Raw genomic sequence first — 21003 nt, 5'->3', positions numbered from 1 at the left:
AACTACCACAGACATATATACGTAGATGCCCCCGGGATTGGCGCTGCCTACTGGACCTGCCGTAGTGGCCGGCCGCCATTTTAGATGGGTCTCCATATGCCCGCAGTGCATTCATTTCTACTGAGGATGGGGCTTATCCAAGTAAGAAACACATTTTATCAAGCTTTTTCACAAAATCAGACACGTGGTATGGCATGATAATTTAAATATAAATATAATCAAACAAAATAAGTAAAAATATGAAATCCTATTAAGTAGGCTAGAAAAGTCACAAGTAATCTCATGTGATCCATTATCAATTGTACTTCGGTTGTTGTAACCGTAGGCTAAACAAAAACGGGGACAGTTGCTTACTCTGCTTTTCCTTTGGAGAGGGAAGAGACCCATCCAATATGGCGGTGACTCTTGCGTTCCCCAGCACTCAATGGGGTGTCTAAGTATTCATGTGTATGGGGTCTACGTTAAACTGCCATAAAGCAACACTCAGTCAGTACTTCTGGTGGCGGACCGCCGATCAAAAACTGTATAGTGCGTTAAACAGACATGGGACCCCATAACTACCCTGGCCTCCCAGACTCATCCGGTTTCATTCTACACAGAGGACTAGTCTGGTTACTCACAGGCAGAGAGGTGCATGAGGGATGGAACTAGCCAGCTCAAAAATACCCAATCAGCAAAAAAGGCAGAAATGCCGACTGTATCGCGTTACGTTGTAGTTTTTTAACTGTAGTCAAAAGTAGAGTCTGGCGACGGCGCAAACATTTTTCTTTAGAAGAAAGGCTTTTAGCGCTTCTTCTTGTGGTTTTAAAGACATGTTCAAGTCATTTAGAACAGAAGAAAGAGCCACAGTGGACTCCGCTTCAGATGCCATCTTCGTTGTTTGTGAGAAACCAAGTGTCACGGTGTGTGACGTACGCTGCGCAGCTCTGATTGGCTCAGTTATAATTCTCAGGGGGTGGGGTTATTTGATTAGGAGAGTTCCCAAACCCAACGCTTACCATGAGTAATGGGGCTGGCTGGCCAGGCTACCCCATAACACTATGACAGCTCCGAACACGAACATAATAAATGATAGTATGCCACCATTACCTTTCAAAAAACTTTTTTTTTGGTGCAAAGGTTGTGGAACGTATCTTTAAAAACATTTAATTGAAACCAAAAATAAGTCCAGCAACAACTCATTCAAAAACCTGTGTGGCTTCCATGCCAGTTAAAACAAATGCAAAAATTCAGAAGGGGAAAGAACAAAAATGACAGTAATGAGGGAGTTCCAGGGTGAAAACCAATGCTGATAACACACACCTCGTGTAAAATCTTCTTTAATATCCCCTTTTTGGGAAATATTTTGTCTCTTTTTTATCTGTGAGCCTGTTATGCCAGCTGTAACACTGTAATGTGTTACAGATGAATAACCAACAGTCAAACACGATGGTGGTGGTGTGATGGTCTGTGGCTGCTTCAAGACTTGGACTACTTTTGACAACAGCTTTCTGTATTTACTCAGGTTATGAAATATGTGAGTGTGACCAAAAAATTAAATAAAGACAGAAAAACTTAAACAAAACGGACGAAATCCCTATGACGTACAATTTTTTCAACGAACAAAAGTAAAAACCTAACATAAACCCTATAGACATAAGAGAAACGCAAAAGACATCAAATAATTGGTTTTGTGGACTTAAATAACAATTAATTCACTTAAAAACATATCATGTTGCCTGGGGCTTATTGGTTTTAAATTTCAGCTACGATGCATCAAAAGGCCAAATTTCGAAACGCGCATGATGATTTCAAATCTGGGCATCCCACAGAGATGCGCATAAATAATTTAGCGCTAAATGATACCCCCAGCACGCAGCTGGGAAAATGCGCTCTGAGACATGTAAAAATCGCATGACTGCACCACCGACTGTCTGGTGTTTATTATTAACATAAGTATAAAGGGCACTGCAGGACTGCAGCACGTTGTGCGTCTGTCCTGGTGATGGAAGTTAACTTGACATAAACGCAGGAACGGTGGCTATGGAACCAAAAGTCATGGTGCTTTGGGGCCGGTGCGGTCCGGTTCGACCTGGACAGACCCATTTCTTATTTCTCTGCACACGCACACGGGCCCTTTGCGCTTTCGGTCAGGTCTCTCCCCGTGTTTTCCTGACGCACATATCCGCGGGAGGAGAGACAAGCAGGGCAAAGAAGTTCCACGGCTCTCGGACCGGTTCGGAAAGCAGGACTGAGGCGCTCTCCTGATGTCATTTAACACGCTTTTTTAATTAGGTTGCTGTGAAACACTTCTTCAGCACGCTGCTTCGATTGGGATTGGAATCAGCATGAATTAAAATCACACCATAATTTGTCTTTATTGCGATCTCGAGAGCACCAAAACAGACGCACAACGTCTAAATCACATTCTTGCCTCAGTGAGACAAATATTTATTTGACACCTGCAATGTCAAGTAGTAGGACAACTCTGCGGAGTAGTTTCACAGGAGTGGAACAGGCCCCCAGTAAACAACACACCGCTGCACTGACCTGCTGCTGGAGACTATTGTTCCGCTTGGTGTTCGGTAATCCGCCGGGATGAAACCACTGCGACAAGTTCCGTCAACTACTTTGCTGTGGAAAAACGCACGATCCTGTCCGTTTCCCGTCGGATGTTGCTTATCCCAGCGTCAGCCGACGTGTCACCGCGATCGGTATTCCGAGAAAGCGCATCGTTAACGCGTAATATATCCTCATCTGGGCCAACTTTCGTTTATAAGCAGCGCCGTCCCGTCCGCTGATGATCAGCCATATCGCTACCGAATCCCAAGTGGAACCACTGGTGTGATCCCGGAAAAGACCGCCAGGGGTGTGAAGGGGGGCATTCACCCCCCAACCCCACCCCCCCTGGAATAAGATCAGATAGAATAATTTGAGGGTCATCGACCTTCATGGGGAAATGTATAATTGCAATGTGCACCTTAGAGAAAATTAATGTGTATAATACATTGAAATTAGGGAAATTAGAAAGGCTGATGTAGGTTTTTGTTTGTGGGGAGGGGTTGGGGGGGGGCATAAGGATTGAGCAGTGGCACATTTGGGAAATGTTCAAAGAGGTTGGCAGATGGGACAGGAGACAAGACATATTTTAAATTTTATTTAAACCTACAATGTGCTCATTTATTTCTTTGGCTTTCCAACATGTCACCTGGAGGGCTGATGGTCTGCTGTTATTTACAGCTGTAATGTGCTACCAGTGTGTGTGTTCCTTTGACAATTTTGCTGTTGATGTGGCATAGCACCTATGAGTATGATGATAAATGTCTTTTATCAAACATATGCTAGTTTGAAAATCACCCTGACCCTTTTTTTTATTATTATTTTACAAGACGTATTTGCGCTATGATAGGCAAAGCATGACATAAACATAAATAAACACAAATCACTGAACCCCAAATTCTTATATTCTTACTCATAAAAACATGGCCAATATGTAGAGCCATTTGGAGGTGCCACGGATTTTGAATAGCTGTAATTTGGGGGGTCTTTTCACCTCTTTTTTTCTCTCACAGTGGTGCAGTGAACCCATTAGAAATACCTGAAAGTTAAACACTTATTACAACCCATTTATAACATTTTTACTGTAGTTTTAAGTCAAATATATTGAATGGTGAGATTTCCACAAGTAAAACTGCATATAGTAGAAGCTTAATTTAAAGTGTCACTTTTTCTGTTTTAGGAGTCACAAATGACACAGCATAGTTGGACAGTTGGTTGATTGCTCCCATCATGTGGCTGATCAGAAGAACTGCAGAAGGAAATAATGAATTAGATTTATAAGAAATAAAAAAGTTCAGTTCAGTTCATTTTATTTCAAACATATACATTCACCAACATTTCATAAAATCCTTCCAAGCAGTTGTTTGAAAAGGAGTAGGCAGAAGTATATACTTATTTAGCCCTACCCCCTCAGGTTTACATCCTCATCATCTCAATTTGAACAACAAAACATTTACAATGCCTTCAAACAAAAAGAAAAATAATTCTCACGTTCAACTAGAACTATATTTAGATTTGCTCATTTGTAGAAGAGATCAAACATCAGTTTGCATGCCGTCCTGGGTTACTTGCATTTTCTTCCTTCTTATACTTATTTAACATTTCTTGTTTTGAGTTTTATTTTGAACTGGTTTATATCACTACTGACCTTTATTTCTTCTGTTAACTCATTCCAGAATTTAACGCCCGCTTATAGAGATAGACATCGTTTTCAATGTTGTTCTTACTCTTTGTACTTTTAAATTCAACTTCCCTATAAAATTATACCTCCCTTCTCTTTCTAAGAACTGTTTACTTATTTCAATTGGGAGCATCCCTTTCCTTGCCTTATATATTATTTGTACTGTTTTAAACTTGACCAGGTCCTGGAATTTTAAAGCTTGCATCTCAATATAGAGTGCGTTTGTATGAGCCCTATACCCCTCCTGATTTATTAGTCTAATAGCCCGTTTCTGCATTATGATTGAATATTACTTTTATATGTGTTTCCCCAAACCTCTACACAATAACTCATGTATGGCAATAGTAAAGCACAATATAACATATATAATGTTTTCCTATCCAGAAAATGTTTTACTTTCCCCAAGACAGCAATGCCCATGCGTGCTAACTTTCCCCTCACATAAGTGATGTGTGATTTCCAACAGGCCTTAAGATCAATGATCACCCCAAGAAATTTATTGTGTTAACCCTTTCTAGATATACATTATCAACACAAATTTCAATGTTAATGTTTTCCTTATAGTTTCCGAATAACATAAATTTTGTTTTATTTAAATTTAAGGACAATTTGTTTCTATCAAACCACTTCTTTAATATATTTAACTCCTGTGTGATCACCTCCACAACCTGTTGAAACTCCCCACTTGAACAAAGTATATTGGTATCATCTGCAAAAATTACAAACTTTAGGATCTACGATACTTTACAAATATCATTTATATACATTATAAACATTTTTGTCCCAATACTGATCCTTGAGGTACTCCACACTCAATATCCATCAATTTAGATTAAACTCATTTATTTGTACATATTGCTGTCGATTCATCACATAGCTTTTTATCTAATCCAATACCACACCCCTAAACCCATATTTCTCCAGTTTGATTATTAGAATTTTGTGGTCAACAGTATCGAATGCTTTTTTTACATCTAGAAAAACTCCAAGTGCATACTTCTTGTTATCCATACATTCCGTTATTTCTTCCATTAAATCAATCAGTGCCAAAACTGTTGATCTGTTATTTCTAAACCCATACTGGCAATTTGCCAACAGATCATGTTTATCCACAAAGTTATTAAGTCTTTTTAGAAATAGTTTTTCCAGTATCTTAGAAAACTGGAAGATTACCGACACTGGTCTATAATTTGTAAAACAATGCTTTTCACCTGATTTATAAATGGGGATAATTTTTGCTACTTTCATTTTTTGTGGAAAAACCCCTTCCTGGAAAGACAAATTAAAAATATATTGTAGCGGTTTTACAATACCATAAATTACTCTCTTTACTGTTACCATATCAATATCATGGAAGTCAGTACTTGTTTTGTTCTTAAGTCCACTGACAATGTCATATATCTCCTTCTCTTCCACTGCTCTTAAAAACATTGAACTTGCATTCCTTTCAATGTTTCCTCCAGTCTCCCTTTCTGTCATATCAACCTTTATTTCCGCAGCTAGTTTTGGCCCTATATGTACAAAAAAAAATCATTAAATTCATCTACTACTTCGTTCATTTTGCTAATAGTATTTGTCCCTTCCATAAAATACCCAGGGTAGTCATTAGTCCTTGGTGCATTTTTTATTATACTATTTAATACATTCCATATCCCTTTCATGCTATCTTTATTATCTTCTAACTTTTTGATGAAGTATTCTTTTTTACAAGTTCTCATTATGTTAATTAATTTATTTTTATACTTTTTATATTTCTTTTCAGATTCTGTAGTTCTCTTTTTAATGAATCCTCTATATAAAGTGTTCTTTTTTTACAGGCATTTTGCAGTCCCTTCGTCATCCATGGCCTTTCTGTATACTTCTTTCCCGTTGACTTCAATAAGTAGGCAATTTTTCTCTAATAAGGCCATGAATATACTTAAGAATGCCTCATAGGCTTTATTGACATCCTTGTGTTTATATACAATAGTCCAATCTCGTTTTATTAACTCATTTTTGAGACACTGCATTGTCTTTTCTGTTCTAATTGTTTTACATATCATCTTACCTACATTTCTATGAACTTTATAGCAACAGTCATAAGTTACAAAAACTGGTAAGTGGTCACTTATATCATTTATCAATATCCCACCTTTTATAGTTTCTTCCATTACATTTGTAAAAATATTATCTAATAGAGTTGCACCATGAGTGGTTATTCTCGTCGGTCTTGTTATCAGGGGAAATACTCCCATACAATACATTGACTCAATAAATTCTTCAGTACTCTTATAATGATTCGGGTTCAATAAATCAATATTAAAGTCTACACAAATAAACATTCTTTTCTGATTCAGATTTGTGTACAAGTCCTCCATAATGTCCTTAAAAGTCTCAATCTTTGATCCTGGTGTTCTATATATGCTACTAACAATGATATTTTTCTGTTTTTTCATATATAATTCCACTGTTATACATTCCATCACTCCATCTACCACCCTTGTCATTTTACTCATTTTTTCAAACCTTAAATTTTTATCAACTTAGAGTGCTACCCCACCTCCTGTTTTATTTGTCCTATCTAGATGGAGGAACTCATATCCTTCCATCTCAAAATCCTCTTCTTTTCCAGTGTTTATCCAAGTCTCTGATATTGCTATCACATCAAATGGTTGATTAAACTGTGCTATACATGCTTTAATAAATTGAAAGTTTGCATATAGACTTCTACTATTGAAATGAACCATAGTTATATTCTTACCCCACTCTATGTTCCTTTTAAATTGTTCCATTGTATAATAATTACAGTCCTTTAACATTTTAGTAAAAAAAATTACAGTCAGAATCTATATTGCTATCATACCCCAGTGTTCCAGTTTCAACATCCATTTGATTTGTTACTTGAAATCTGTCAGCCATCTGACTTTATTAAATATCTTATCCACACACCATCCCCTCTAACAGTACTTCGTCTAGGCTAAGTACCATCCTATTTGACAATTCATTAAAAGTACCATCGACCATCCCAATGCTTTGCCTTAGATTTTATCAGCCGTATTTTTCCAGGTCCATCAGCTCTTTAATGACTAAGACCTGTGCCTGCTCCGGTGTTCCATTTAACTTAATGAACACCTTACAATCTGTTGTCCAGGTTAACTGTATTTTCTTCTGTTTTCTTAATAATCTTGCTTGTCTTGCAATATCTGCATTTTTCTTGGTTAGATGTTCATTAACATACACATTTGTTCCTTTCAACTTTATTCCTTGCTTCAGTAGGTCTTTTTTCTGCAAATTTTTCTGAAATAAAAAAGTACAATAAAAATGAATAATGAAACAAAATGAAAATCGAAAATTCACTTTATTTTATTTCAGATTGTAATTCAAGCATTTATGAGATAATCTGTTAAATCTTTTACATCAAAACTATTTATCCCAAATGGTTCTGCACAAAGTTTTAAACGTTTTCATTTTATTCCAAGAAGCTGAATTGCGCTGTGATGTTGTGGTTATATTGAGCAACAATGTTTAGACTTTGAGAACGTTTTTGGATTGTGGGTGCATTTAAAATGATTTTATAGTCCAATCATTGTACTTATGAGAACAAATTATGCAGTGTGTACATCCAAAATAAATAATTGTGAACAAGAGCGGGAGATGTGTGACGACTTTGAATTATTATGAGCAGTTAACAGTGTATTTCTAAACAGTAGATAATGTGGGAAAGGTCCATTTGATTGATAAGTAGATAAATACCATCGTTTGTTGTTGTTTTGAGGTTGTCGCAAAAAACTATTTACGGTAGCTTCTGTATGACAATGCTGTCGTAATACGTTAGTTTCTTCTGTGCTGTTTGTTAGGCAGGTTGTTGGGGCAGTCGGCTAGCTAACAGCGGATTAGACTACTTCAAGTAATTATGACACATAAATATATTAAAGAAAAGATTGGTGGCCCTGTTTTTTACCTGCTCGAAGCTGCGTTTTCTCTTCGGATGAAAGCAGCCGAGACGTCAGCGTCGCATTCTCTCCAAATAGCTACAACAGAGGTTTGTAGCTGCCTGCTAATGTTCGCTAACGTTAACTAAAATTGAGAACAACGTGGCCCACTTTTCTAGCTGCGTTATAAATTTCGTATCCAGTCGTGTGTTGTGAATATGGAAGACATTGAAGAAGATTTAATAGAGCAGGAACAACCCAACATCAGCGGCAAACCCTTCAATGTTCCCTTTCGATCAACTCGGTTGCACATCCAGCGAAGTAATGTTTGCTCTCGGGCGTATTTCGTTGTGGTCATGGTCTTTTTCCATGTTTACATTCTTAATGTCATCGCCCTGCTACTCTACGTGCACTACAACAACGGTCCGGGTGATTTAGTTAGAGGGGACGGGGAATCATCCGCTACAGTCAGCGGCAGCAGAAGCAGTTTGCCCCAAGCTGCTCCATCGACGAGAGAGCTACGTGTGGAGGACTACAGTCAAAGTTTCAGTCTGCATCGCATGGAGGGGATACGGGTAAGAGAAGAGCCAAAATATGTGTACTACTGAATTCAGGCGATATTTGGCCACCAGGATGTTTCCCCTTCCGAAATGGAGAAAATGGGACAAGTTAGCAATGTTGTATTGCTTTTTGCACTATTTTCACTATCACCAAGACACCCTCCGCTCTGTCCTTACTGTAAACAAAGTAAAAAAAAAAAATACACCTTCCTGAGCGTCAAGATGAGTGAGGCTACCAATGCAAATTCACAGGGTGTCATGTGGATAGAAGAATTTTCAAATACTAGCATTTCAAGTTAATGTATGGATAAGTGTGGGAGACTATTTTAATGTTCAGACTGCACAAAAAACTCGTGACCGATTATAATCAGAATTTAAAATGTTTTACAATTAACCACACCTTTAAATTGTAGGGGCCAAGGGGGAAAAAGAGACAATATAAACAATGTCTGAAATTACTTTCTATATTCCTGCAGGTTGGACATGTTCAACGGGTGTCCATTGTGCCAGACAGAACACATGAGATGAGGACGCTCAGCCTAAAGCCTCTGCTTTTTGGTAAGTCTTTAAGGGATGGTGCTTATTGCAGTCTATCATTGAAACTCAGTTTGACACACACTTTAATAACATAACCAGTTTTTAGCTCGTTTATGAGATTGACCAAAATGTTGCTACCTTTTCAACAAGTTTGATTTGATTTAGGGCTGCACAATATTAGGAAAACCTGCGATATTCGATAACAGTGCTTAATATTGCGATATCGATATTACTCACAATAAATGAACAAATACCAAAGTATGCAGTGTTGATGTCGTCAGGCGTGTGACGTCTGCTCTGGGTTCAAAGCAAACAAAAACTAATGCATGAATTCCATTACAACATAACATTTTTATTGAAAAAATATGCAGCTGCACCTGCTACTGTATTAGCAGCAAAACAACAAACTGCATGCATGCAGTTTCTCAGTGACTTTAAAACATCACCTCCACCGTAAAACTTTTTCTGATGCTCCAAATACAGAAAACATCCCTTAGCAGGGTTTTTTGAATAAATAAAAAAAAATCTGAAAATAAGTTTAAATGTTAAATAATAGTTAACATCACTTAAATGCAACAGCAAATTCTCTCATTGCTACTGAGCATTTTCTCCACTTATGTGGTTATGATACAAGGCTGTTGCTGCTATTGTGAAGTGAACTGTGCTGGGCCAAACTAGGAGAATATTAATATTTTTTGAGGGATAGAGAAAAACAATTGTCTACCTTTCAGAAGAGGAACTGGCAAAAAAAACTACATGGAAAATATGTGAAAACGTTTGTTTTTAACCCCAAATTGAACAAGTTTACCTAGATCTTAAAAAGCAGCTCAGATGATGAAACTGCAACTATGATTCTGATAACAAGCTAACAAATTGAACTAGCTCCTCTAAGATAACCGGCTAGCAGAGCTTCTGACTGACAGTTTATGTGCAGCAGCAAATCAACTATCCTGAATAACAAGGTTATAAAAGCTCATAAATGAAAAATCACTTTGATGCGTGGGGGAACTTTTCCAGGCCCTCTTTAGCAGGGTGGGACTGGGAGAGGAGTGCTGTAGCCTTTTAGCTGGAAGCTAACCGGAGCCTGGGGCTAACATCACCACCCGGTGGAACACTAGCGACATGGAGGTAGGTGGGTTGGTTCACCGGCACATGTCGGAGTCAGCCCGGTTATTATCAGCTGCTTAACGACACCGAGCGGACTCACGTTCACGTTTGAAAGCAGCGCTGATTCCAGAAACCTCAGCACAAAGTGAGTTCGTTAATCTGAGCCAGCATGACGAACAAGGGAAGGGCGCCGCTAACTCAGTTCGGGTGTTGCGTTCCACCCATCCTAGGGTCTATGTAGGGGGCGGGCGTATTACGTGAACGGACCCATCTGATTGGCTGCATATCAGAAGGGCTACATTTGATTGGTCAAATAATACTTCCCCGTAAAAAACAGAGCTGGTTTACAAAAAGTTGATGAATGACACGGATGGAAATGTTTGAACCAAACATTTATCGCCATTTTTGACGTGCTTTGCGATGGGCCTATCACACGTCCTGTTATCCCGATGACGATAATTTTTCGATATATTGTGCAGCCCTAGTTTGTTTGTTCCTTAATTGTCTTTTAAATTTAAAAGTCAATTTTAGAATAAATTGAATTAATGAAAACTAATTAAAGAAACATATTTCAGTTTGCTTTGCCTTTTAACTTTTTTTTTTTAGAAAAGTGACAAATAGAAACATTGCTGCAATCAGAAACATACACCAACATTTGGTCAATGTATAAATATAGAGTATGTACATTTTATTAAACATTATTTATCACCACTTCAGAAGCAATACAAGGGTATGCTTGATCAGTTTCCTGCATCATGTTTTTTATTTATATGTTTATTTATTTTTTGCACAATTTATTTCTCTCATAAGGGAATTTAAAAAATAAAATACGTATTATTTACAGCCGTAGGTTTCTACATGCTACTCTAACTATAGTTTGGTGATTCTGCTAGAAATATTTCTGAGAAACATTAATGTCGGCATTTGTGACTTTTCCATCTCCGTGCAGCTGCCATTAGGTTCTTGTCACCTCTTTGCCAAGCATAAGCCTTGCTGACCACCAGGTGCTCCCCCTGCACCGTGCCTGTCACTAGGAACGTGCCTCCTCGCGGATGTTTTTGAGTCATGTTATGCACACAGGTAGCATCCCTCTCCAGCCACAGCTCAATGCAGGAACGTAACTGTCCTCCTAACAGGGGCCCGTGCTTTAAGACGTCCAGTTTAGCAGCCAGTGAGAACTGAGCGAGACTTGCAGGGCTATATTTGAGCCTCGTCAGACGCAGTTTCACCACTGAAAAAACAGAAGAATAGATAAAAGTTCTCTTTAGCTAGAACAAACAAGTGTAGGTGTAGAGTGATCTTATAAGTGGACTAATGCTGATGCTCACCAAAATCACTCCTACAAAAGGTCTCTAGTGTGTCTTTTGAAGAGGAGCCCTCCTCCAGCTCGCAATCTCGGCAGCTCGCCTGAGGCACTGGAACAGTTAAACCACCGAATTGGTCAGTTGGTTTAATGAAGTTCGCTTAACTGTATATTTACATTTTCTTACCTCTGTGCGCTCCTATGTGAATGTTCGTGGTGTTTGTGATGGAGGAGATGCACACAAGGTGGTCTGCAGGATACTGGTCACACCGGAGAATTTCTGGCCACGGGTAACCATAACAACTCATGATTGGTGCACAGCTGTCCCGCACAGATTCACACAGACTTCTGCAGGGTGATATAAACCTGTAAAGAAGCCGAGGGGGTATGGGAGATGATGTTGATGATGATGCAGACTGGTGGAAAAGTTTGATTTTGAAACTGGTTTAATTTATTAAGCCTTTGCTCCTACATCACATGGATCCACCTTATAGGATGACAAATGCATTGTAAACAGTAGGGGTAGACCGATGTATCAGCAGACCGATATATTGTGCCAATATTTGGCATTTTTTATGCATCGGCGATTCGGCATTGGCCAGTGTACCTCTTTAGTAAAGCTGATTTCAAGTCGGGCACGTCCCTGGTCAGCCCGGTGCTGCTTCAGATTGTATTTAAAGTGTATTTTAACATCTGATTTATTAAATGCTCAAAACATTTTTCCTACTAAAATTTGTTTTTTATTTACCAATTTTGAAATTTTAATACTTGGCCAAATTACTGATTTGCTTGATTAACTTTAGTTAAATGTCTGATTTCAACATTGAGCAATGTACAAAATGAAGATTCAACAGCTGGTTACATTTGGTGGTCAAAAACTAATTCAGCTTCAGAATTGTTGCGCATCAACTAATGTTAAAGACAAGTTTGCATGCAAATAAGTTGGAAAATATCTGGATATCGGCCTTGAAAATAGGCACAAAATATTGAACAAGTGGAAAAGTAGCACCTGAGTTTTTAAATTTTTTTTTTTTTTGTCGTTGTTGTTTTTTGCTATGTTTAGCATGGCTTCAACTAGCTCAAGCCCAGTCCAGTTATCAGAAGTAGCACACATAGATGGGGCAACAGTGAATTATGGGAGTATTAAACAGAGGAAAATTGGCAACTGGGGTTGTTTTTATTCGTTTGCTAGTTTAGCCTGGTTTCTACTGGTTAAAGCCCAGTTCACTTGTGGGAAGGTTTAGCACACCTAGGTGGGGCTTATAGAGAGCGGTATTTACAAAATACTAAGGACTCCTAAAGCTAAACTGTCATCACAGTTCATGCAAATAAGGTATTGCATTTAAAAACATGACTAGTTTTTCATAAACCTACCGGTCAAGACAGATGGGAGCAAAGAGAGAGCAGAGGAATATGCGGGCGTCTGGGTGGCACTCTCTGGCGAGTAGAGGCAGCCAGCTGGCGCTCTGTTGAACAGCTTCGGCTGGAGAATCGTGGCCCAGCAGGTTAGGCATCCTCATGGAGGTATAACCAATGTTCTGGCACAGTGCCATTCCAGGTGGGATAGGCACACAGTAAGAAGTGATGCGGGGCTCCCATAATTGGTCATCACTGAACGAAAATGAGGACCTGAAGTTGAATGTAGTACCGATCTCTCCCCACATGTCCCCATTGTCTCCAGCTGCAGCTCCTGGTTGTAAGGCAGAAGGATCTCCCAGTTCAGTTTCTCTTCTGCTGTCAGCTGTTGTCTGTTCTCCACCCTTGTCCTTGAGTCCAGATCGATCCCTACCCTCGGGCTTTAGGCGTCCTTCCAGCCCTGTTCTCCCTCTACCAGGCCTGGCTAATGGGCTGCTAGGCCCAGCAAGCAAAAGGAGACATAACAGAGAAGCTGAACATAATAACATCTCTGTTATAAAACGTAGCTGACCTGAAGCTGAAACTGGTTAGTCGGATTGGTCCTGAAGAAGTGCGGATCTCTGTGTGAAAGTGGAGGAGAGGATGTGAGAATAGGTGTATTTATAGTGGGTGGTAAACCGACTTGCATAGGAAGGGGTGAGGGGAGGTGTGGAGCAGTGGGAGAAGGGGTGGGATACTAACGATATGTGCCTTCATTCAGACTAGATATGCACATTTGAAAATAAAAAAGATTTGCAACTAATTAAATATATTTTTCAAGGCTGTTCTTTAGTTTATGTGTAGAATTATGGAAAATGCTAGATCTCACATTTCCATCCTACTTTCAAGTCCTGATCTGATTCTTCTTTAACAAACTTTGTTTTTATCAAGTTTCATCATTTATTCAGAATTTTTTATTATAGCTTTTCCCTGAATAACCAAATGTTCTTAAAATACTGACATGACCGTTATCGCTCACACACAGTGGTGTGTGTGTGTGTGTGTGTGTGTGTGTGTGTGTGAGAGAGACTGGAAAACAAACAAAAATGTGTGTTGTCCTGCTGTGCAGCCATGGCCTGATTCTTGTTCTGACAAGCAGGTCACTTCCTTTCTGGGGGGGGGGGGGGGGGGGGGGGTTGACATTTGTGGAAGAGGAAGGGTCAGTCCCTCTTCATTCATATCAGTTATCCAGATTAACGAGGCTTGACTGGACAATAGGGCTTAACGGAGAGTACAGTGTAAAAGACAAACAAACAAAACACAAACAAAGCTCCTACTGTAGAAGCAGCCAACATACCGGAAGTTTTTTATTGTAGGGGGAAACGGTCAAGAGACTGCTTGGATTTCAACTGGAATGGGAGGAAGTAATGGCATGATGCTTTATATTTATATTTGAGTGCTGCTAACTGAATATGTAGAATTAACACAAAGTATGTAAGATTTTATGAAACCAAAATGGATAACAACTAATCCTTATTCAGGGTGACTTGCTTCAAGAACATGCTTGTAAAAATAAAAATAATTGCAAATTCGAATTACATTAACTTTAATTGATATTAGCAGTCACTCGTTCCCTAAAGTCTGCACCTTCTGATCTCTGTGAGAATCCAATGTTGTCCTTCATTAACTTCACCTTAGAGAGAGGCTTCACCTCCAGGGAGTCTCTGTAGGATAACAGTGGGGAAACGCTTGTATTCATTAGATGCACCTGCTCACTTCCTGACTCCTTGTTCTTAAAGACCTAAAACGTTAATGAATACAGCTAATAAGTCAGAACACATCATTTACTTTACCTGCTTTTTGATTAACTAACTTCTAACAAAGTAAAAGGTTATTAAAAAACACCTAACTTTTCCTGTTTGGTTTAGTGATTTAGAAAGCAAGTTTACCTCGCTCTAATTATTGGTCATTGATTGGAGTGACTCAAAATGAACCCTTGAAAGGTTTGTTATGTGCTCTGATCAGTTTAGTCTTCTAACAGATCAGGTCACTAATCCACTTACAGCCTCTCAGTCGATTTCTGTGTTTCCCATGGAGAAGTTTCAGGTTTTATTTTCTAAGAGTTTCTACTTTTGTTTTATAGTGACAAAATTTGCAGTATTGGTTTTAGGCTATTAAAAAAACTTTTTTTAAAATTGACATTGTTTTGTTTTTTAATTTCCAAACAATTAAAGCTACAATTGCAAATTTGGAAAACAGATTAGCTTAAAACATTTTTTCAATCTTAACAACAGTCTAACATAGTATAGTTATAAATATATTGTGGGGGAAAATGTAATAAAGTGGTTCTTTTGCATTTGCCTTAAAAACCGCAGCCAGAAGTTGTTTTCGGACCAAAAGCCACTATTGGACCATCCTGTTGTCGGTCTCGCCGCACCACCGCACTTCCACACTTCCCTGGGTCCTCTACTCGTTACACACTCGCGTATCTAGCTACAGACCTTTGGTGTGAGAGCTTTGCGGCTCAGTAGTATCAGAGGAGAAACAGCGGTTGCTACCACTTCAACTTTAGGACAAACTACCAGAGTCACAAACGACGTTTGGACCTAGAAAACAGCGACTGGTGTTTTGTGCTATTTCGTTTCCTCTGGCATTGGGGGTTTCTGATTCCAGCAGAAGCGTCTCAGGGAAGATACCGGAGGGGAGGGATGAGTGTTCTGTGCCCATGTTTACATTCAAAACCTAGCTTGTTCTGTTCTTGTTCCTCTGATTAGCCTGTGCCGATCTCCAAACTGATCTCTTGGATCTATGATGTGTCCTTGAGTCTCACTTCCACTCTGAGCAGACTTCCTTTATTTTTGAATAACTGGATAAAAATGTACACCCCAGTAACTTCATGGGATTTTTGTTTAGCTGAAATTGAAGTAAAGTTTGATGTTTTTCTTTTAGAGATCCCCGGGTTCCTGTCAGAAGAGGAGTGCCGTGTGGTGGTGCAGCTGGCTCAGCTCAAAGGTCTGATGGACAGCCAGTCATCAATGCCTAGCCAGGGTCAAGAGGAGTCAAACCAACCATTACTTTCTCTCAGCTCAGAGGAGGTCTTCAGTCTGCTGGACCTGAACCAAGATGGGTTCCTTCAGAAAGAAGAGGTGACAGCAATCACTTGAATTCCATGTTACCAATGAAATGTAAAAGAATTGTTGTTCTTCTTATTAAAATGATAAATATGTTTTGATACTCCTGTCAGATTTTGAGTCATTCACGTTCTCAAGATGGAACCTGGTTGAGCCCCGAAAGCTTACGGCAAATGCTGGCTGGTCTGGAAGCCTGTCCCACAGGTGAGTTCTCCGGAGGTTCCTGTGTGTTTAGCACTTGTGGAAACGATTGCGTTTGGAAAGGAGCATCGTTTGAGAGTGAAAACCTAAATGTTGATTTAGTTTTTTTCTAGTCCAAATGCTTCAGTCATTTTAAGGAGGTTAGGTTTTGCTCCACCTGTCCTCTGTGCTGCCAGACGAGTTGTTGTTCAGTAACACTACACCATCACCTGACCCAGGTGTGACCCACATGCAGAGCTTTTGCCCAGCTCACATGCCCTGTGGTCTTCTGTGACTGCCTAAATGTATGTCCTCCACCACGTGAAACCACATCTCATAAATGACACGGCCTAAATCTGCTACAAAGATGTCATGAACTAGCTAACTAACCAGCACCCTCCCTGCACCCGTCCCCCCTTTCTTCTGTCCACTCCTTGTTCCCTGCTCTCCATGACTGATGTCAATGTTGTTGTTGTTGTTATTGTTGTTGTTAGCCTCAAGGGCAATATGCCGATTCTCATTTGTAAGTCGCTTTGGACAAAAGTGTCTGCTAAATACATAAACATGAACACTTCTAAAATCATTGACTCAAAGATAGTACACATCCATCTCAGCACATATGTTTGTTTAACCTCCATCCTGGTTCGTGCCAGTTCAAAGTCATCATTTCAACCATTTCTTCAGATCACTTTCACCATTTTTATCACCAGTTCCACAATCTGTAGTGTCCTCAGCAAAGTTAAAGGAGGGCTCCTATCTCTAGCTCATTATCAGAACTGTTCGGGGGGGGGGGGGGGGGGGGTGGAACAATAGTACAGTAAATTGCTAAGTGGTGCGAGTGTTTTTGAGTGGCAAAGCAGGAAGTGGGGTGACACCATTTTGACCCGAGTCCATTGTGCCAGGCATTCTGCACATCCGGATGGGCCTTGTCCCGTCTCATTAAAACCCGATTGTTCACCCCCTGTTTTCTTTAAAGCCCCCAGATATCCTGTATCCCCTACTCCATCTTCCACACTCCCAGCCACTTCTAATGTGGCACCCCAGAGGTATTGTTGGGACTGGGGCATGGCCTCCCTGAGAGGAGTGATGGGGGGGACGGTTTCAGCAGAAAGCAGCAACACATGGTTGAACGAAGAGGAGCATGAATGAAAAAGAAAGGAGAAAAGAGGGCTAGACTGTTGCAGACTGCTGTTCACCAAGCAAGAATCTGAGATTACGTCCGTGAATTGAAGTCACACACAGAATAACCGTAATCTGGTTTTGTGTGAGTCTGTAGGAACGCTGACACTGGGTGACTTCAGGCGGGTTTACGACGTGTCCCAGCGCCCACAACAACAGAGAAGTGGGAAGCTCCATAGCCACTTCAAACAAAGAAACAGGCATACGTGGCTTTATCAAGGATCAGGATCTCACCGTGTGCTGCAGACGCTCAGGAAAAGGTCACTACCTTCACACACTATGTTCTTAGCTACTCATACAGCTGTTTTCAACGGGAACACGCTGTCTTGTGTCCTGCATTCAGAGTAATCGGTCTGACACATCTGCCCTCTTCACTGGTCGAGCTGAGCGAACCGCTGCAGGTTATTCGTTACGAGCACGGAGACTTCAGCAGTGCTCACTATGACAGCAGCTCCTCCCACCCAGAGACCACCTGTACACACACTCGCTTGGCAGGAAACGCATCTGCTCTCACTGAGGTCTCCTGCAGGTGTGCATCATAAAAACTCTTGCTCTATTCACTTCACAGTTCTTGATAATTATAGTGGTTTGTTTTATTGACATGTTTTATGGTTTTGCTTTGGTATACATAATCAAATTGTTGGTAAATAAACAAAATTTACAGTTGCCTGTGTTTTATTCTAGGTATCTGACTGTGTCATTGTACCTTAGCTCTGTGGAGGATGGTGGTGAAATCACATTTCCTGTGGCAGACAATCGTACTTATGATGAGCAGGTGAGTCTGCTCTCAACCTGGACTTTTTTTTACTGTTAGCATTAACGATCGAGGGACTAACATCAGCGGTTCTGTGTTTTTGTAGGCACTGGTTCAGGAGGGAGTGGATTTGACCGACACACAACAGACATGTGGCAAAGGGAATCTGAGAATGAAGCCCACCACTGCAACAGCTCTCCTCTGGTATAACCATCTCTCTGATGGGAGAGGTAACACTAAACCAGCCTTTCCTGTAGCCCATACACACATATGCAGTGATGTTTAGTAAACAAGGTCCTTCAGTGGCTTCAGCATCAACAGTTCATGTAGTTTGTCTTTGTTCCACAGGTTGGATGGGAGAGTTAGATGAGTTTTCTTTGCACGGTGACTGCCCAGTCAGGCGAGGAGTGAAGTGGGTGGCCAACAGCTGGGTAAATGTGGACCCGGATTACCAGCAGCAGGCCCGCTACCAGAGACTAGTAGCATCACAAAGGCATCAAACTAAGGCTGCCATGGAAGACCAATACTACTCCCTCTCACACAGCGACCTCCACCTGGATCTATAGCCAGGACTTTGGTTGGTGCAACTTTGCAACCCAGATTTTGAACTGAGGCTTTGATTTTAGTGAGGGCTGCTTGGTATGTACGCTGTCTCACATGCAACACTTTTCTGTGCAGAAGTCTTGACCTGCCCTCATTTTTCAGATGTTCTTGTTTAGGGCTGCACGATATTAGGAAAACCTGCGATATGCGATAACAGTGATTAATATTGCGAATGCGATGACGATATTACTTGCGATAAATAAAAACTTAACACAAAAAATTACCAAAAAATATCATAAAAGTGAGAAAAGCAAAAGATGTGAGGAAGGGAAATAAAACAATGAACAAGAAAAGGCAATCGGTGGATCCCGGGAAAAGCAGAATCAGCAGAAAGAGCTGAACAAAGCTAATTCAGGTGTTTGCCAACCATCAAAATGAAGTGCCGTCCACCTCGGGGGCGGGCATCTAACCTATTGGCCCGACGGGTGAAGAGCTCTTATTTGATTTGTTAAACATCGTGCTTCCATTTGATTAACAGAATACGTAGCAAACATTTGAGCTGACCATGATATTTATCTGTTCTTTGCGATATGCATATTGCGCTTCCTGATATCGCGATAACGATATACTTGCAATATATTGTGCAGCCCTTTTCTTGTTAAAGAGCCAGATTTTCATTTTAAAGTAATTGTGACCAACTGTTCTTGGGCTGTCTCATAGTGTTAGAACAGTATTTCTAGATATTTATTCATTTGTTCACTTGAAATAGTCTCTCCGGTTCTCTTTCTTTTGATGCATCAACAAAAAAGGCCAAAGATAACTGATTTGGATGTGTAAAAAATAAAAATAATGAAGTATAAAATGGTATCGCTCTAGGAACATATAAATGGATCCACTGAAAGATGACGTGTCTGAACTGTGTCAGATTTATGCTTACCGGTAATTTTTATTTTTTTTATTTTGTCATTTTGTGTCTAGTACATGTTTAGTTTGCTCAAATTCCTAAACACACACACACACACACGTGAGAAAAGCACAACCATTTTTGGGTGGAAGTTGAAAAATGGTTTTGAACCCCTGGAAAAGTACAATCCATGACAACTCGAGACCAAAACCAACAAAAAATACATCAAATATAAAAACTGGGGAGACTAATTCTTTTCTTTAGAAATGTAAAACTGGTTCTGAATGATATAAATATCTGAACAATGTGAGAAGACGTTTAAAAGATGCAGGCATGTGTTTGATTAACTGCTCGTCGTTATTTATTCTACAGGATTACGGCTTTTGCTTTAATCAAGCCGTGTCACAATAGCTGTGTGAGAATGTAATGAAGCTTTTAGAAGATTCTCCATGTTGGCTCAGTCCTTCGTTTTTGTTTATTTTTGTTCATAGAATTATTTAAAGATGTTATTAAGCCGAATAGAAACAAACAAAGACTGGAAAATAACTGTCAAACCTGCACCTCAGGAGAAATTAAATATTAAGTTATTGGTTTTAAAACTTTATATCTTCACATTATATTTATTGTCTGAGACTATTTATTTGAGTGTTGTTTATTTCAATCATTTATTCATTTTTAAGCATGTGTATTCATTAATGCTTGATGTTGCACTAAATTTGTTACTATTATTGTATTTGCTGTGTGTTAAGATTAATGTGTAAAGCTGTTTCATTATTGGTGGAGTGTATTTATTCATTTGTTGCTGTTAATGCACTTGGCTACCACTAGATGAACACTGAACACCATCACTGTTTTTAGTAGCTCTGGATTGATTATTTAATTTACAGCTAATGCATGATAATATTTATTAAAAGAAACAACCTGCAAAACTCATTCTCCTGGTAAAAATTTCTACTCAAATCACTTTCAGATCATTTACAGCAAAATCACATTTATAGATTAATTCTGCACACATTTAAATGGCTGCTAGGCTGTTTTGCTTGTTTAGCACCCCCTAGTGTCTACTGTGGTTAAGCCTCTTTAACACCTTCATCTCACTGCTGAAATGTCTCCTCAGCCTTCATTAGTGACTAGAGGAGTGGTTCATCACTAAACCAAACTAATCACATATGTTCACGATTTAAAATATGCAGGAAACGTGCTGGAAGCAGACTGCAGCTGCAACTACACCCACCAGCAGTGACTTGAGCTGCACCTCTAAAGTTGCAAGTCCGGTATTCTGGCCATAGAGGGTGGTGGGTTCTGAGTGACATTTCATTAACCCTGTAAAGGATCATTCT

At 39.7% G+C, this 21003-nt stretch overlaps 3 protein-coding genes across 11 annotated transcripts in view; 1 reads left to right on the top strand and 2 right to left on the bottom strand.

Annotated features, from left to right (window-relative positions):
- The window catches only part of LOC107391010 (cyclin-dependent kinase 17), a 62996-nt gene extending 59702 nt beyond the window's left edge, over positions 1 to 3294 (bottom strand). For all 7 annotated transcript variants that reach the window (XR_008564289.2, XR_008564288.2, XM_054745983.2 and 4 more), the window contains exon 1: positions 2530 to 3294. The gene's annotated coding sequence lies outside the window, so the exon portion shown is untranslated. The remainder of the gene's footprint in view (positions 1 to 2529) is intronic.
- A 4410-nt stretch (positions 3295 to 7704) lies between these two features.
- LOC107391013 (transmembrane prolyl 4-hydroxylase) lies at positions 7705 to 20596 on the top strand. 3 transcript variants are annotated; one of them, XM_015968038.3, is made up of 9 exons: positions 7705 to 8705; positions 9167 to 9248; positions 15922 to 16118; positions 16217 to 16307; positions 17560 to 17722; positions 17806 to 17991; positions 18174 to 18237; positions 18323 to 18446; positions 18565 to 20596. In XM_015968038.3, exons 1-9 carry the CDS (start codon positions 8349 to 8351, stop codon positions 18780 to 18782), a joined length of 1482 nt encoding a protein of 493 aa, XP_015823524.1. In that variant the 5' UTR covers positions 7705 to 8348; the 3' UTR covers positions 18783 to 20596. The 3 variants fall into 3 exon arrangements, with proteins under 3 accessions (XP_015823524.1, XP_015823525.1, XP_015823523.1); XM_015968039.3 differs by having other exon boundaries at positions 18147 to 18237; positions 18323 to 18420; XM_015968037.3 differs by having other exon boundaries at positions 18147 to 18237.
- Positions 10959 to 13682, bottom strand: LOC107391014 (secreted frizzled-related protein 5). Its single transcript, XM_015968041.3, has 4 exons — positions 13012 to 13682; positions 11825 to 12003; positions 11663 to 11749; positions 10959 to 11565 (listed from the first exon to the last, which is right to left on the bottom strand). Exons 1-4 carry the CDS (start codon positions 13539 to 13541, stop codon positions 11246 to 11248), a joined length of 1116 nt encoding a protein of 371 aa, XP_015823527.1. The 5' UTR covers positions 13542 to 13682; the 3' UTR covers positions 10959 to 11245.
- Positions 20597 to 21003: the final 407 nt, after the last annotated feature.

Source organism: Nothobranchius furzeri, chromosome 15, assembly GCF_043380555.1.
Source record: "Nothobranchius furzeri strain GRZ-AD chromosome 15, NfurGRZ-RIMD1, whole genome shotgun sequence".
In the NCBI taxonomy this organism is placed as follows: domain Eukaryota; kingdom Metazoa; phylum Chordata; class Actinopteri; order Cyprinodontiformes; family Nothobranchiidae; genus Nothobranchius; species Nothobranchius furzeri.
This window is presented reverse-complemented; position numbering and strand designations above follow the sequence as displayed.